At 40.0% G+C, this 16,028-nt stretch overlaps 2 protein-coding genes across 5 annotated transcripts in view; one reads left to right on the forward strand and one right to left on the reverse strand.

Annotated features, from left to right (window-relative positions):
- Window positions 1–11,261, reverse strand: part of med27 (mediator complex subunit 27) — a 90,894-nt gene extending 79,633 nt beyond the window's left edge. For 2 of the 3 annotated variants that reach the window (XM_045706681.1, XM_045706682.1), the window contains exons 1-2: window positions 11,036–11,260; window positions 8,062–8,206 (exon numbers count right to left, since the gene is read on the reverse strand). In XM_045706681.1, coding sequence (XP_045562637.1) covers window positions 8,062–8,206; window positions 11,036–11,238 — 348 coding nt within the window. In that variant the 5' untranslated portion in view covers window positions 11,239–11,260. Of the gene's footprint in view, window positions 1–8,061; window positions 8,207–11,035 lie in introns of all 3 variants that reach the window. The other variant, XM_045706680.1, reaches the window with a different exon arrangement.
- Window positions 11,262–12,126: 865 nt separating this feature from the next.
- ntng2a (netrin g2a) overlaps window positions 12,127–16,028 on the forward strand; it is an 82,278-nt gene continuing 78,376 nt past the window's right edge. Inside the window, exons 1-2 of one of the 2 annotated variants that reach the window (XM_014172407.2) lie at window positions 12,127–12,732; window positions 13,541–14,260. In XM_014172407.2, coding sequence (XP_014027882.2) covers window positions 14,024–14,260 — 237 coding nt within the window. In that variant the 5' untranslated portion in view covers window positions 12,127–12,732; window positions 13,541–14,023. The remainder of the gene's footprint in view (window positions 12,733–13,540; window positions 14,261–16,028) is intronic. The other variant, XM_014172416.2, reaches the window with a different exon arrangement.

The raw sequence follows: 16,028 nt of genomic DNA on the forward strand, positions 1-16,028 counted from the left end.
TGTATCAAAAATAGTCCACAACCCAAAGGACATCCAGCCAACTTGACATAACTGTGGGTAGCATTGGAGTCAACATGGGCCAGCTTCCCTGTGGAACACTTTCGACACCTTGTAGATTGTTCATGCCCCGACAAATTGAAGCTGTTCTGAGGGCAAAAGGGAGGGGGGGTGAAACTCAATATTAGGAAGGTGTTCCTAATGTTTGGTATACTCAGTGTATAGCCAAGTTATCGTTACTCATTGTGTATTTATTCCTCATGATATCATCTTTCTATTATTTTTCTCTGCATTGTTGGGGCCCGCAAGTAAGCATTTCCCTGTTAATCTACACCTGTGACAAATACAATTAGATTTCAATGTAATAGGTTTAGAAAACTTATTATGTATCAGTGTAGGAGCTTGTGTGTATTTCCGCACAGTGAAACAGCAGTCAGAGGAGTTGGCTAATATATAATTCACCTTGCTTAAGGCCAAAAAGAACATGACAGGGCAAACAGGCTACCAAGTGAGCTACATGGTCACCTTACATTAGAGCAATAGGAAGAAAAACATGTTTTTATTAAGCATAATAGTCTAGGCCTCAGGACAAAATGGACCTTGAGCTTTCTCAAACTGAACATATCTAAGGTTGGGCTATGGTGAGTGACAAGTAGTAGCCGTGGGCTGAACATGTTTCCCTTTAATGAAATGTTTGTTTACTCATTCTTGCATATATCCCGTCTTGAAATCTGGTTGTATTTCTAAACCAGGCTGTATAATTTTTCACACTTTGTTATCATTTTATGAGAACTACAATCTATGTTTTTGAATATCCTGGAAAGCAATTCATGAAGAAAAATAACCTGAGATGAATGGCAATTCCAGAAGCATCATGTACCCTTGTTAATGACCTTGGTTTACCACTAGCTTGGGTATAGCCTACCATTTGTGCACACATGAGTCACAGCACAACTGTGCAAACTTTTTTTGTTTGTTGCTTCCTCTATATTTGCGGAACTGGTAATTCTCTAATCAATTGTGTTTACATTAACATGAAGACTGCAGAAGAAAGGGTCAGTGCTGTAGTGTTTGGCCAAGTGCACGGGGAGCGTCGATACTCCTGCACCAGAACCCTTCTGTGGGCCCCCTCTGGAGGCGTGGGGGAGACAGAGTTAATCTCCCTCCAACTCTGCTTCACTGCTGGGCTGGGGAAAAAAACACCAGAGAGGGGTGGTGGTGCGGAGAAGATGGACAAAGACACCACCCTCCCTTCACCAACCACTGTGCAAGTCTTTCTCTTTTACACAGAATATCGTACTTTAAGGAGAGGGAAAATAATGCAACAGCACTCAGCCGTGACTTTAACAAAGCAAAACACAAACAACATTGAATAGCCCGCACAATCTAGGAAGAGTACTCGGTACGTAAGCTCTGAAGAGCTACACAGAAAGACAAACCCAAAGGAAAACCCCTAAACCTGAGTGGATCTACACTGAAACAAAAAATATAAAACGCAACATGTAAAGTGTTGGTCCCATGTTTCATCAGCTGAAATAAAAGATCCTGAGCTTGTTTCTCTCAAATGTTCTGCACACATTTTTTTACATCCCTGTTAGTGAGCATTTCTTCTTTGCCAAGATAATTCATCCACCTGACAGGTGTGGCACAGCAAGAAGCTGATTAAACAGCATTATCGTTTCAAGGATGTACCTTGTGCTGGGGACAATAAAAGGCCACTCTAAAATGTGCAGTTTTGTCACGCAGTACAATGCCACAAATGTCATGAGTGAGCGTGAAACTGGCATGCTGACTGAAGGAATGGCCACCAGAGCTGTTTTCAGAGAATTTAATGTTAATTTCTCTACCATAAGCCACCTCCAAAATCATTTTAGAGAATTTGGCAGTACGTCCAACTGGCCTCATAACAGCAGACCACGTGTAACCATGCCAGCCCATGACCTCTCCACATCACCTCAGGTTTTAGCATGATAACGCACGGAACGATCAGTACACAATTCCTGGAACCTGAAAATGTCCTTGATCTTCCATGGCCTGCATACTCAGCAGACATGTCACCCATTGAGCATGTTTGGGATGCTCTGGATAAACGTGTACAACAGAGCGTTCCAGTTCCCCCCAATATCCAACAACTTCGCAGTCATTGAAGAGGACCACCTCTATGCGAAGGAGATGTGTGGCAATGCATGATGCAAATGGCCAACAGATGGATATCTGTTTTCCCAGTCATGTAAAACCAATTGATTTAATACATTTATTTCAATTGACTGATTTCCTTATATAAACTGTAACTCAGTAAAATCTTTCAAATTGTTGCATTTATATTATTGTTCAGCATACATCCAAAAAGCAGATCAACATCCGGAGTTCTATACACACTGGTAATGACGAATTAAAGTACCGTTGACGTGAGACAAACTACCATAAGAAGTGAAACTTCACAGTGGATTTGGGTGGGTGGCCTCTGCCCATGACCGTGAGGAATCAAGTTGGCGAGCAAGTCAGATAGAGACATGGGAAAAGACAACAGAGGTATGCAGCCTTAGCCGACTGATCAATAGCTGGAAAACTGCTATTGATCAACTGTTTTTATCCTCCCTTTGGGCAAAGAAAGCAACACACTGGAATGGGAGACAGTAACGTGTATTTTTTTACATTTCTTTAGTAGACAATAACCGTTGATCAAGTTCGGGTAGTCATGGACCTAAAGAGGCAACGGCTCAGATTATCTAATTTGCTCACTTTGTAGATAAACTTATTTTTCTACTATATTATTGACTGTATGTTTGTTTTACTCAATGTGTAACTCTGTTGTTGTAGTATGTGTCAAACCGCTTTGCTTTATCTTGGCCAGGTCGCAATTGTAAATGAGAACTTGTTCTCAACTTGCCTACCTGGTTAAATAAAGGTGAAATAAAATAAAATATATGCAAAGTAGTTTAAAAATATATATCAATTTCTTGATATCAATATAATTTTCAATATCAACAATATGAATGTTTATATCAGTAATTCGATTTTTTATATAAAAATTGAATTATCAATATCATATTCCAAAAATATATATTAATGAATAATGAATAATTGATAATGAATAACACTGAATAATTTGAATTATTGATATCAAAAATAGGTTGATATCAAACATGACAATTATTGAAAGATATTCAAAAAGATTGTTATAAAAAAATAGATTTATTTATATCGATACTTCTATTTTTTATATCAGAATTGCATAATTCCAGACTGACATTTTCCCTGAAATTATATAATTTGCAGGCGGCAGAAGCCACTAATTTGCTTATGTCCCTGTTAGTGAGCATTTCTCCTTTGCCAAATTAATCCATCCATCTGACAGGTGTGGAATATCAAGAAGCTGATTAAACAGCATGATCATTACACAGGTGCACCTTTTTGAATGTTCAATTCTCTACAATAGGCCACCTCCAACGTCATTTTAGAGAATTTGGCAGTACGTAGAAACGGACTAAAAACCTCAGACCACTTGTAACCACGCCAGCCAAGGACTCCACATCCGGCTTCTTCACCTGCGGGATCGTCTGGGACCAGCCACCCGGACAGCTGATGAAATTGAGGAGCATTTCTGTCTGTAATAATGCCCTTTTGTGGGGAAAATCCCATTCTGATTGGCTGGGCATGGCTCCCAAGTGGCTCTCCCAGGCCCACCCATGGCTGCGCCCCTGCCCAGTCATGTGAAATCTATAGATTAGGGCCAAATGTATTTACTTAAATTGACCAATTTCCTTATATGAACTGTAACTCAGTAGAATCTTGAAATTGTTGCATGTTGCATTTATTTTTTTGTTCAGTATAATTCAGCAATAAAACGTGGCAAAGCAACTTACTTTTTGTCTTGGATACAAAGTGTTATGTTTGGGGCAAATCCAATACATTACTGAGCATCACTGTCCATATTTTCAAAAATAGTGGGGGCTGCATCATGTTATGTAATCGCTTGTAATCGTTAAGGACGGGGGAGTTTTTCAGGGGAAAAAATAAACTCAATGGAGCTAAGCACAGGCAAAATCCTAGCCTGAAATCTGGTTCAGTCAGACACTGGGGGATGAATTCACCTTTCACCAGGACAACCTAAAACAGGCCAAATCTACACTGGAGTTGCTTACCAATACAACATTGAATGTCCCCGAGTAGTCTAGTTACTCTTGACTTAAAAATCGTCTTGAAAATCTATGGCAAGACTTGAAAATGGCTGTGTAGCAATGATCAACAACCAATTTGACAGAGGTTAAAGACTGAAAATAATAAAATGGGCAAATATTGTACAATCCAAGGTGTGGAAAGCTTTATAGACTTAGGCAGAAAGACTCACAGCTGTAATTGCTGCCAAAGGTGATTGTAACATGTATTGACTCAGGGGTGTGAATACTTATTTAAATTAGATATTTCTGTATTTCATTTTCAATATATTTGAAAAAATGTCTAAAAACATGTTCTCACTTTGTCAATATGGGGTATTATGTGTAGATGGGTGAAAAACACAGTGATTTAATAGATTTTGAATTCAGGCTATAACAACAAAATGAGGAATAAGTCAAGGGGTATGAATACTTTCTGAAGGCAATGCATCTTCCTTAATGAAGATACGCTACCTTGCTTTCTCTTATCTATATAAGAGCACTAGGAGGGAGTCTTGTGTGTAAGGAAAATAACGTTAATTGAGTTATTTCCTTCTGAAAGCCAAGTCATCAAAGGAAGCCAAAGTACCCCATGAAAATGGACATTGAAAATGGGGACATGGGGTTCAAGATCACTTCAGGCACAAGTGTATCAGCTACTGGAGTGGGAGACATCTGTGCATTCTCAACAGGAGAGCCCTGGACTTTTATATCAGGCTACATCAAACATTGTGACTGGCTCCATCACAAGCACTCCAGAACATGGTCAGAAAACTGTCACAGTGATACATAAAAATCTTATTTCTAAAACAATATTAGTCCACAATGGTGACTTAGTGAGCACCCTTTCCAGTGCGAAATAAAGGCATCAGTCACCCTGAAAAAAAATAAGCTAGATACACTACCGTTCAAAAGTTTGGGGTAACTTAGAAATGGCCTTGTTTTCCATTTATTTCATCTTTATTTAACCAGGTAGGCCAGTCAAGAACAAGTTCACATTTACTACTGCGACCTGGCCAAGATAAAGCAAAGCAGTGCGACAAAAAACAACACAGAGTTACACATGGGATAAACAAACGTACAGTCAATAACACATTAGAAAAATCTACGTACAATGTGTGCAAATGTAGTAAGATTAGGGAGGTAAGGCAATAAATAGGTCATAGAGGCAAAATAATTACAATTTGGCATTAACACTGGAGTGATAGACGTGCAGATGATGGTGCAAGTAGAGATACTGGGGTGCAAAAGAGCAAATAAATAAATAACAATATGGGGATGAGGTAGTTGGGTCTCCAGCTTCAGTGATTTTTGCAATTCGTTCCAGTCATTGGCAGCAGAAAACTGGAAGGAAAGGTGGCCAAAGGCTTTGGGGATGACCAGTGAAATATACCTGCTGGAGCGCGTGCAACGGGTGGGTGTTGCTATGGTGACCAGTGAGCTGAGATAAGGCGGGGCTTTACCTAGAAAAGACTATAAGATAACCTGGAACCAGTGGGTTTGGCGACGAATATGTAGCGAGGGCCAGCCAACAAGAGCATACAGGTCGCATTGGTGGGTAGTATATGGGGCTTTGGTGACGAAACGGATGGCACTGTGATAGACTGTATCCAATTTGCTGAGTAGAGTGTTGGAGGCTATTTTGTAAATGACATCGCCAAAGTCAAGGATCGGTAGGATAGTCAGTTTTAAAAGGGTGTTTGGCAGCATGACTTGAAGGACACTTTGTTGTGAAATAGGAAGCCAATTCTAGATTTAATTTTGGATTGGAGATGCTTAATGTGAGTCTGGAAGGAGAGTTTACAGTCTAACCAGACACCTAGGTATTTGTAGTTATCCACATATTCTAAGTCAGAACCGTCCAGAGTAGTGATGCTAGGCGGGCAGGCAGGTGCGGGCAGCAATCGGTTGAAGAGCATGCATTTAGTTTTACTAGCATTTAAAAGCAGTTGGAGGCCACGGAAGGAGTGTTGTATGGCATTGAAGCTCGTTTGGAGGTTTGTTAACACAGTGTCCAAAGAAGGGCCAGATGTATACAGAATGGTGTCGTCTGCGTAGAGGTGGATCAGAGAATCACCAGCAGCAAGAGCGACATCATTGATATATACAGAGAAAAGAGTCGGCCCGAGATTTGAACCCTGTGGCACCCCCATAGAGACTGCCAGAGGTCCGGACAACAGGCCCTCCGATTTGACACATGAAAACATACATGAAATGATTTGCAAAATGAATAGGAAATAGGTTATAAATAATGATTTTTAATTGAAATAGTAATTGTGTCATTCAAACTTTGCTTTCGTCAAAGAATCCTCCATTTGCAGCAATTAAAGCCTTGCAGACCTTTGGCATTCTAATTGTCAATTTCTTGAGGAAATCTGAAGAGATTTCACCCCATGCTTCCTGAAGCACCTCCCACACGTTGGATTGGCACTTCTTACGTACGGTCAAGCTGCTCCCACAACAGCTCAATAGGGTTGAGATCCGGTGACTGTGCTGGCCACTCCATTATAGACAGAATACCAGCTGACTTCTTCCCTAAATAGTTATTGTATAGTTTGGAGCTGTGCTTTGGGTCATTGTCCTGTTGTAGGAGGAAATTGGCTCCAAATAAGAGGCGCCCACAGGGTATGGCATGGCGTTGCAAAACGGAGTGATAGCCTTCCTTCTTCAAGATCCCTTCTACCCTGTACAAATCTCCCACTTTACCACCACCAAAGCACCCCCAGACCACCACATTGCCTCCACCATGCTTGACAGATGGCGTCAAGCACTCCTCCAGCATCTTTTCATTTTTTCTGCGTCTCACAAATGTTCTTCTTTGTGATCCGAACACCTCAAACTTAAGTCTATACATAACACTTTTTTCCAATCTTCCTCTGTCCAGTGTCCATATTCTTTTGCCCATCTTAATCTTTTCTTTTTATTGGCCAGTCTGAGATATGGCTTTTTCTTTGCAACTCTGCCTAGAATGCCAGCATCTCAGAGTCGCATCTTCACTGTTGACATTGAGACTGGTGTGTTGCGGGTACTATTTAATGAAGTTGCCAGTTGAGGATATGTGAGGTGTCTGATTCTCAAACTAGACACTAATATAGTTGTCTTCTTGCTCAGTTGTGCACCGGGGCCTCCCACTCCTCTTTCTATTCTGGTTAGAGCCAGCTTGCGCTGTTCTGTGAAGAGAGTAGTAGACAGCGTTGTACGAGATCTTCAAATTCTTGGCAATTTCTCGCATGGAATAGCCTTCATTTCTCCGAACAAGAATAGACTGACGAGTTTCAGAAGAAAGTTCTTTGTTACAACCTTACAGTGAAATGCTGACTTACAAGCCCTTAACCAACAATGCAGTTCAAGAAATAGTTAATAAAATATTTACTAAATAAACTAAGTTAAAAAAAATCTAATCAATCAAAAAGTAACAACAAATGTACATAACGAGGCTATATACAGGGGGTACCGGTACCGAGTCAATGTGTGGGGACATAGGTTAGTCGAGATCATTTGTAAAGTGACTATGCGTAGATAATAAACAGCGAGTCGCAGCAGCCTATGCTTTAAAAACGTAACAATTTCACAACAATAGGGTGGTCAGGTGTTTTTTTGACTAACAGAGATGCAAGCATGTCATTGTAGGTCTTTAGCTAATACACTGGAAGCGTATCACGGAGGAAACGGGAGCTACTTTATCAATGAGTTCACAATGTCTAAAATTGGGATAATAGATGGGATACAAACATATATTTTTAAGGATGGAGGGGCTTCACATTGACATCCAAGGAAATAGTCCACAAGATTCCAATATTTCACACAACATAAGGGAAACTGCATTGCAGAAAATCCAGTATGCACTACGACTGAATACTGGCCTTATATTTAGTATTTTTTAGCCCAGTAGAAAAGCTTATCCTACCTTGTTAGACCACTTGTAAGCCTGAAGGAGCTGACTGTACAGCGGAGTCTTGTCCTGAACTGGGTCCAGACTCAACAGGCCACTGTTGTGAAGGGGATGACTCTCTGAAGGTCTGCCAACCAGCGTACTGAGGCGTTCCAATTCACTACGCAAGTACATAGAATAGCAGCTGTTAGAATAGGCTTGTTGTTCCCTTTAACACATCCATAAAAAGACAACAGAATAGACTCACCACAATGGAGCCAACACAGAGTTTATATCAATACACATGTATATTAATCATCTAAGATTTACTAGACTACCCAAAGAAAACAGTGCACATAGCAAATACCCAATATTTTCAATTAAAAGTGTTTTTCTGTTAATATTTTACAAATCTGCTGTAATTTATACTTTTGCAACAGTTACTCGTCTTTTTAAATCAATTTTTTTGTTTTAGAAGTGCACGGTTCTACAGCATTGCTAAATACGCAAAGTAGTCCACAAAAAAAAAATCTTGATTTTACAGCATATTCCTTTGTGGGAGATTAACATTTACGTTAGAGTCCTTCACATCAACAGTATCTAGCTAGCGCAACAAATGTTTCACATTCAACCAGGTTTCCATCCAATCTTTTTATGTGAGTAAAGTAAGTCAGCAACAAAATGTCATGACAGGCCTGATGGAAACAGAAGTTTTGTTGGTAAACTTTCCAAATGTCTACAAATCAGAATATGCTAGACAAGGTGAGATCTTTTTGTGTCTGTAAAATGAATTATGCGGGGGAAATGTTGCTGGAAAGCTTTTGCGCAAATATTGATAATAACCATCATATCAAGGTAAACGGAGTCACGCGATGACATGTGTGGTCCTCCCACTAGACTCGTTGGGAAAGCATGCAGTTTATTAGGCTACAGATTAAATAAATTGTGATGAAAGTGCACGGTGATGAGCTTGATGCTCCTTTCCAATAAACAATGGGGGTCTTATTTGGATGACACCATTCTGTATACTTCTGGCCCTTCTTTGGACACTGTGTTAACTAACCTCCAGACAAGCTTCAATGCCATACAACTCTCCTTCCGTGGCCTCCACCTGCTCTTAAATGCAAGCAAAACTAAATGCATGCTCTTCAACCGATCGCTACCCACACCTACCCACCCGTCCATCCAGCATCACTACTCTGGACGGTTTGACTTAGAATATGTGGACAACTACAAATACCTAGGTGTCTGGTTAGACTGTAAACTCTCCTTCCAGACTCACATAAAGCATCGCCAATCCAAAATTAAATCTAGAATCGGCTATCCTATTTCAACCCAAAGCATCCTTCACTCATGCTGCCAAACATACCCTCGTAAAACTGACTATCCTACCGATCCTTGACTTCAGCAATGTCATTTACAAAATAGCCTCCAACACTCTACTCAGCAAATTGGATACAGTCTATCACAGTGCCATCCGTTTTGTCACCAAAGCCCCATATACTACCCACCACTGTGACCTGTATGCTCTCGTTGGCTGGCCCTCGCTTCATATCCATCGCCAAACCCACTGGCTCCAGGTCATCTAAGTCGTTGCAAGGTAAAGCCCTGCCTTAGCTCACTGGTCACCATAGCAGCACCCACCCGCAGCACGCGCGCCAGCAGGTATATTTCACTGGTCACCCCCAAAGCCAATTCCTCCTTCGGCCGCCTTTCCTTCCAGTTCTCTGCTGCCAATGACTGGAACGAACTGCAAAAATCACTGAAGCTGGAGACTCATAGCTCCCTCACTAGCTTTAAGCACCAGCTGTCAGAGCAGCTCACAGATCACTGCACCTGTACATAGCCAATCTGTAAATAGCCCATCCAACTACCTCATCACCATATTGTTATTTATTTTGCTCCTTTGCACCCCAGTATCGCTACTTGCACACTCATCTTCTGCACATCTATCACCCCAGTGTTTAATTTGCCATACTGTAATAATTTCGCCACTATGGCCTGTTTATTGCCTCACCCCCCTTATCCTACCACATTTAGACAATAGACTTTCTCTATTGTATTATTGACTGTATGTTTGTTTATTCCATGTGTAACTCTGTGTTGTTGTTTGTGTCGCATTGCTTTGCTTTATCTTGGTCAGGTCGCAACTGTAAATGAGAACTTGTTCTCAACTAGCCTACCTGGTTAAATAAAGGTGGAGAAAACAAAAACATGATCGATGCTTGCTGCCATTTGACAAATAAAAATAAATCTCACTCTTTTGTCCATAATAATTTCATCATGTAGGCTATATGGTGCACGTGCCAATAGCAGAGTGGGCACTCACTATATAATGCAACAATCATCAGTAGAGTTGAAAATGCGATGGAAACCCATTTCATTTTCAATATATTTGCAAAAAAGTCTAAAAACATGTTTTCATTTTGTCATTATGGGATATTGTGTGTAGATGGGTAAAAAAATAACAACATTCAATACATTTTGAATTCAGTCTGGTTAAATGGAAACCCATTTAACTTGTATTTTTTAAATCAGTAGATCGGAATTTAACCCCAATAGATTTTTTTATGTGAACTACATCATCACGCACAGCCTTTTATCTGCAACAAGTCAATTTGATGGAAATACATCTCTGGTGGGAAAATGCGCATATTATTTTTACGCTGATTTTAGAATATTTGCATTAAAAAAAACTGTCGCCAATTGGATGGAAACACAGCTATTGAAAATCACCATGAAATGGAAAGCACTTGAGGTGTGCATGCAAGACTGCCAGTGTGCTGGGGTTAACTAGCTAGTTTCTATTATGCGTTTTTGAGATTATTTTTGTAACGAAAAGCGCTATATAAAATACATATATTATTATTAATTGCGCGTGAGCACACACACCATTTCTACTTCAACAATTCATTCCTCACGGACTATAACTAAACAGCACGCTGTCTGTTTACAGCAAATATTTCGCATTTTCTTCGGTTTACAGCTAGCTACGGCTAACGTTACTCACTTCAAGTCACGATTCACAGACTGCAGGTTATCTTGAAACTCGGTAATAAAAACCTTTTCGCGTCCTTCAAGGGTTTCTTTGTTTTTCATTCCATCTTTCAGAGAGTCAAAAACCCTTGTTACACTCGAACGAAGTGCCTGAATAGCATTTATTGCTTGAGAAAATGCTTCTAAATTCACACCGACGTTCATTGCGTCCGCCATTTCTTCCACACGCTGGAACTGTACGTCGCATAAACAACGTCATTGATTTGGAATGCATGTAGCAAGGGAATTGTAGTTCTCTCTTCCCATGCCCACACGTTTGCTCTCATTTGCCAACAACAGGTATAACATTTCCCCTTAAACAATTTTTTTTATGATTGCTAAGTTTTCTGTCTATAAACATTGTGTCACTGTCTGCCTGTGACAATAATTTGGCTTCATGTGACCCTGTAGAAATGTGTAGGCTCTACACTCATTGCTTTGCTCTGCTCCCAAGTCTGGCAGCGGTCTGATGCGCAGCATCTCAGTGCAAGAGGCGTCACTACAGTCCCTGGTTCGAATTCAGGCTGTATCACATCCGGCCGTGATTGGGATTCCCATAGGGCGGTGCACAATTGGTCCAGCGTCGTCCAGGTTTGGTCAGGGTAGGCTGTCATTGTAAATAAGAAGTTGTTCTTAACTGACTTGCCTAGTTAAATCAAGGTTAAATTTACAACAACAAATAAAGTGTGTGTGGCCATCAGGACCATGGACAGCTCAACTTAGTGTTCCTTAAGTAAGAAGCTCCTCTTGGCTTGATGCTATTACTTTAATTACACCCATATCCAAAACTTTTTCGTTTTACTGTCCATCTTAATTATTCATTAATGCAATTGTCAACAATAAAAAAGCATAAGCTAGCCTACATATTCCTCCGGAGTTTTAGGCTACAGGCCTAGACTGTATAGCATGCATAGGCTATACTTTTCAAGAGCCATAAAGGAACTTCAAGTTGTTTAACTGTAAAACAATTTGCGTTAGTCTATTATTTGCGTTAGTCTATTGCTGAGTGAAAACTAGATATCCATATCTGCCTTGAGTGACTCTTTTGAGCTGTTCCTTTAAGCAGGACAGGTAGCCCGATCGACTCATGGGATGGTTATATTACTGGGCGGTAGATGAAGTTGCGCACCCTCTTCACAAACACGTAGTTTGCAGATCAGATTCTAATAGCCAAATATGGAGACGAAAAGAGCGCAGGAGAACAAGAGCAGTAGGGAATTTTTGAAATAAGATAGTGTGTTAATGCATGGGGAAAGTGAGGTCGAGAGAGAGAGAGAAATTAAGCTATTTCCTTCTGCCCTTGAGCGCGTAGGACAAAACTGATATCGTAAAAAGTAGGGGAACATGAATAGACGCAGTGCCACTCCTGAAAAAGTCTTGAAATATAATATATTTAGAAGTCATATATTGCGCGTATGGGATGTAGTCGGTATCATCCTAACAACGCACTGCTTTCCTCAAAAGTATCAAACAGAAGAGAAACAAACAGAAGGGGAGAGCATCTCATCTAATCCTCTTACAGAAGGGAATACAGTTAAATACAGTGACGTTAAGCTTCTTTTTAACGACGAACCAAGGTGCGACGACAGGCTTCAGAATGCTGACAACACTTTTGCGAAGGGATGCACCCATGGCAGAATATGAACATGCCTACCTTCTCGGAGCAATTTGGTAAGTGCCGTGCTATTCGAGTTCTACCTAGAACATGAGGAATTGATGGTGCAACTGTATGTATCTGTTAAAGACTAATTGCACCGTAAAAAGGAATAATGCTTGCAACCATGCAGTAATGACTAGCCACATATTTCGTATTACGTTTATACATTTGGAATGAGAAATACACTTCAGAGAGCTTTAGAGGTTTGACATAGGCTGTAGTGTCAAAGTTGAGAACATCCGTCCCCCACCTATGGGAGTCCAAACATTTTCAAAGTTTATAGAATTAGTCACAATGCGACATTTATAGCGTATTTATTTGCAAAGTGTAGCCTAGGTATGTCTCCATTTGCCTGGGAGAAATGGTCGACAGTTCCGTTACCTCTAATGGCAGAGTATATGAGTTCAACAGTCATCCTTCTGTGGGGACGTTGGATAACTTTTTGAACTTGCATTTGAGTTAGGAAAATGCATCAATTATGGTAGTCTTATGAATTGGTTGTGAAAACAAAGTGAACGGCTACAATATTTCAGATGTAGGTCTACACCGATATTTATTATAAAGGGTTTCAAATATGTTCAAGTTTCTCTAATGAAATATTGTGTTGTCGTAAAAACAAAAATCATAATAACAATAAAGAAGTAGCAGTAGCCTACAGTAGAGTTTTAGTGTGCCTTATTTTGTTGAAAATGTGAGTGGCAATTCTCCCCCCAATAAGCTGCCACTGGGCACAGATATCAATTCAACGTCTATTTCACGTGGAAACCACGTTTATCGTCCAGTGTGTGTTAAACAAATTGTCTTTTCTCCTTCTCGATATAGCCAAAGATGGAGCATGTAAACCCATCATTTGAATGACATTAAACTCAACAAAATCTCATCAAGAGGGAGCTTCTGAGTGGACAGCGGGAATATTCTAAATGGTATAGGCTACTCATGGACATGCGACTGCTTTTAGTGTGACTTGCCTGGAGTGCCAAAGGTGTTTGATCTGAGCAAGATTTGCATGTCATCAATATCAAACACAACAGGCTCATTTTAAAGTGCAACTAACTATACTTTAAAGGAATGCTTTCGTTGATGTAATTTCAACGTAGGACAACACATATTTCGAAACTGAAGTACATGTAACTTATTTGGGAAGGCATAGGCCTATATTTGTATAGACGTCCAGCAGCGTTAGGTTGTATCCGACAAACGGCAGGTGTCTCAACATGAAAACAAAACGGATTCGAAGCTGATCCTCTCTGTGTGTGGACCGACGGTGGCACATCTTTCCTCCCTCCGGACACTCGGTCTTGGACCATGGATGTGGTCTCTACGAGTGCCATGCTCTCACAGGTGGTCTTTCTTCTGCACTTTGTTACTTTGACACTTGGCCAGTATGACATATGCAAGAGTCTGGTTAGTATGGATAATGGACAAACATGGGAGTTTTACGCATGCCAACCCAAACCCACGGCTATGAAGGAGTTCATGCAAATTACAGTGGATCCCCCTGGCATCTCTTGCGGCGATCCCCCGGAGAGGTTCTGTACTCTGGTAAGTTTCAGGTTCATGATTTTTACAATGGGCCTAAACTTTGAAGTGTTGTCTCTATAACATAACATTGACATGGAAGGAGTTGTTAATTAGAATGTGGGTAGGGTATCTGATCCTTTTACCTCGAGCTCATGGTAGGACAATGATGGCATGACAATGTACCTTTTCTATGAGACAACTCAGGACAGAAGAGTTGAAACCTACTTTTAATTATAGTGAAAAATGTAAACAAGACTTAGACAATTAAAATTGTGTGGAATCACTGTCTCCATAAATGCACCAATAGAATATAATAACTTAATTATATAAAATACTTTTATATAAATATTAAATATATTAATTTAATATCACTATTTTTTAGTTGCAGAAATACACTGAAACAAATCAGAAAATACTTCATTTTCAAAATTGTCAGGTAATTGAACATTAGTATATTGGACAATGTTACAGGTTTATGCATCAACAGTAATTTATTACCTGTATGTTGCATACTAAAACCCACTAAGTCTATCTCTGGTTATTTAACTAAATAAAAATGTGTTTGATTTTCACACAATATTATTAGATTTGTATTGTGTTTGTGGAACTCTGCCTTCCTACGGGACTTTCGGCTGAAGAGATACTAGGTACTGATATGAATTACTATTCTATGTATTGCAATTGGATACTGTGGTTTTATTGGGATTTGATGTTCCAAACATATTGCTCACTATGCTGTATGTCTGCTGCAGAGGGACAGGAGATAGCATGAGAAAATTAGTTTATCAGTCATGGAAATAAAAGTGCTGAAAACATGTTGGCTCACAATTTAAAAAGATGGAGAAGCTATAGGATGCAAAATACTTTTTTTTACAAATCGAAACTTGGAGTCAAGCATTATCTTCCCAAAATATTTCCATACTGTATGTAACTAACGATTTCCCACCCCCCATCACTAACTTATAACCAACATTGTTTAACAGGACACAGTAGACTATGGGGCTATGCGAGGTGCACTATCATGAGCGCATGTGAATGGTATAGGGCTACATTCACATTTCTTTGTAGTATTTTGTATCCTGTAAAGTTATAAGCTTGTTTATGTGTAAGCTCAGTTTTTGGTGGGGTGGTGCTGACAAGGGTCTAAGAGGGGCTGACAATGTTGCTGTGGGCAACCAGCTGGCTTGATTGTAGAATAAACTGATGTATAATTTGTCCAGCTGGGCTGTACTACATGGGGACAGAAACTGAACTGTAGAACTGCAACAAAATGGCAAGTAATATTTTGGAACCCATGAAGAGAACTTCACAGGTCAAATAATGATCACAAAGCATACCATGTACATTTTGATACTGTGTTATCTGCAACTTCTGCTGATCAATTGTCATATAGCCATAGACTTACTCACTGATTTGAGCATCTGTCTTTGTGTTTAGTGATAAGTCACTTTTACCATCCTAAATATCACCAATGGTAATTATGATTATCACATTTACAACTAAACATGCAGCAATATGTAGCATCCACCTGGGTAATGCTCACAGCAGCTTTCTTTGTGCCAGATTGCAAATCTCACATTGGCTGTGGTAGTGGAGAGGTTAGGATGGATTGTGCCAAATTGAAAGGAGGATAATTAGAGAGCCATGATAGCATGAGCCAGGTTGCGACATCGAGCCTAACACCCTGTCTCTCACCATGATTGATAAGGGATCTTTAGAGGCCACAGGGAGTCCAGACAGGCAGTCAGATTTTAAGTGTCATCCAATGGAAGGTGACAGGAAATTAGCA

Source organism: Salmo salar, chromosome ssa24 (assembly GCF_905237065.1).
Source record: "Salmo salar chromosome ssa24, Ssal_v3.1, whole genome shotgun sequence".
Taxonomy (NCBI): domain Eukaryota; kingdom Metazoa; phylum Chordata; class Actinopteri; order Salmoniformes; family Salmonidae; genus Salmo; species Salmo salar.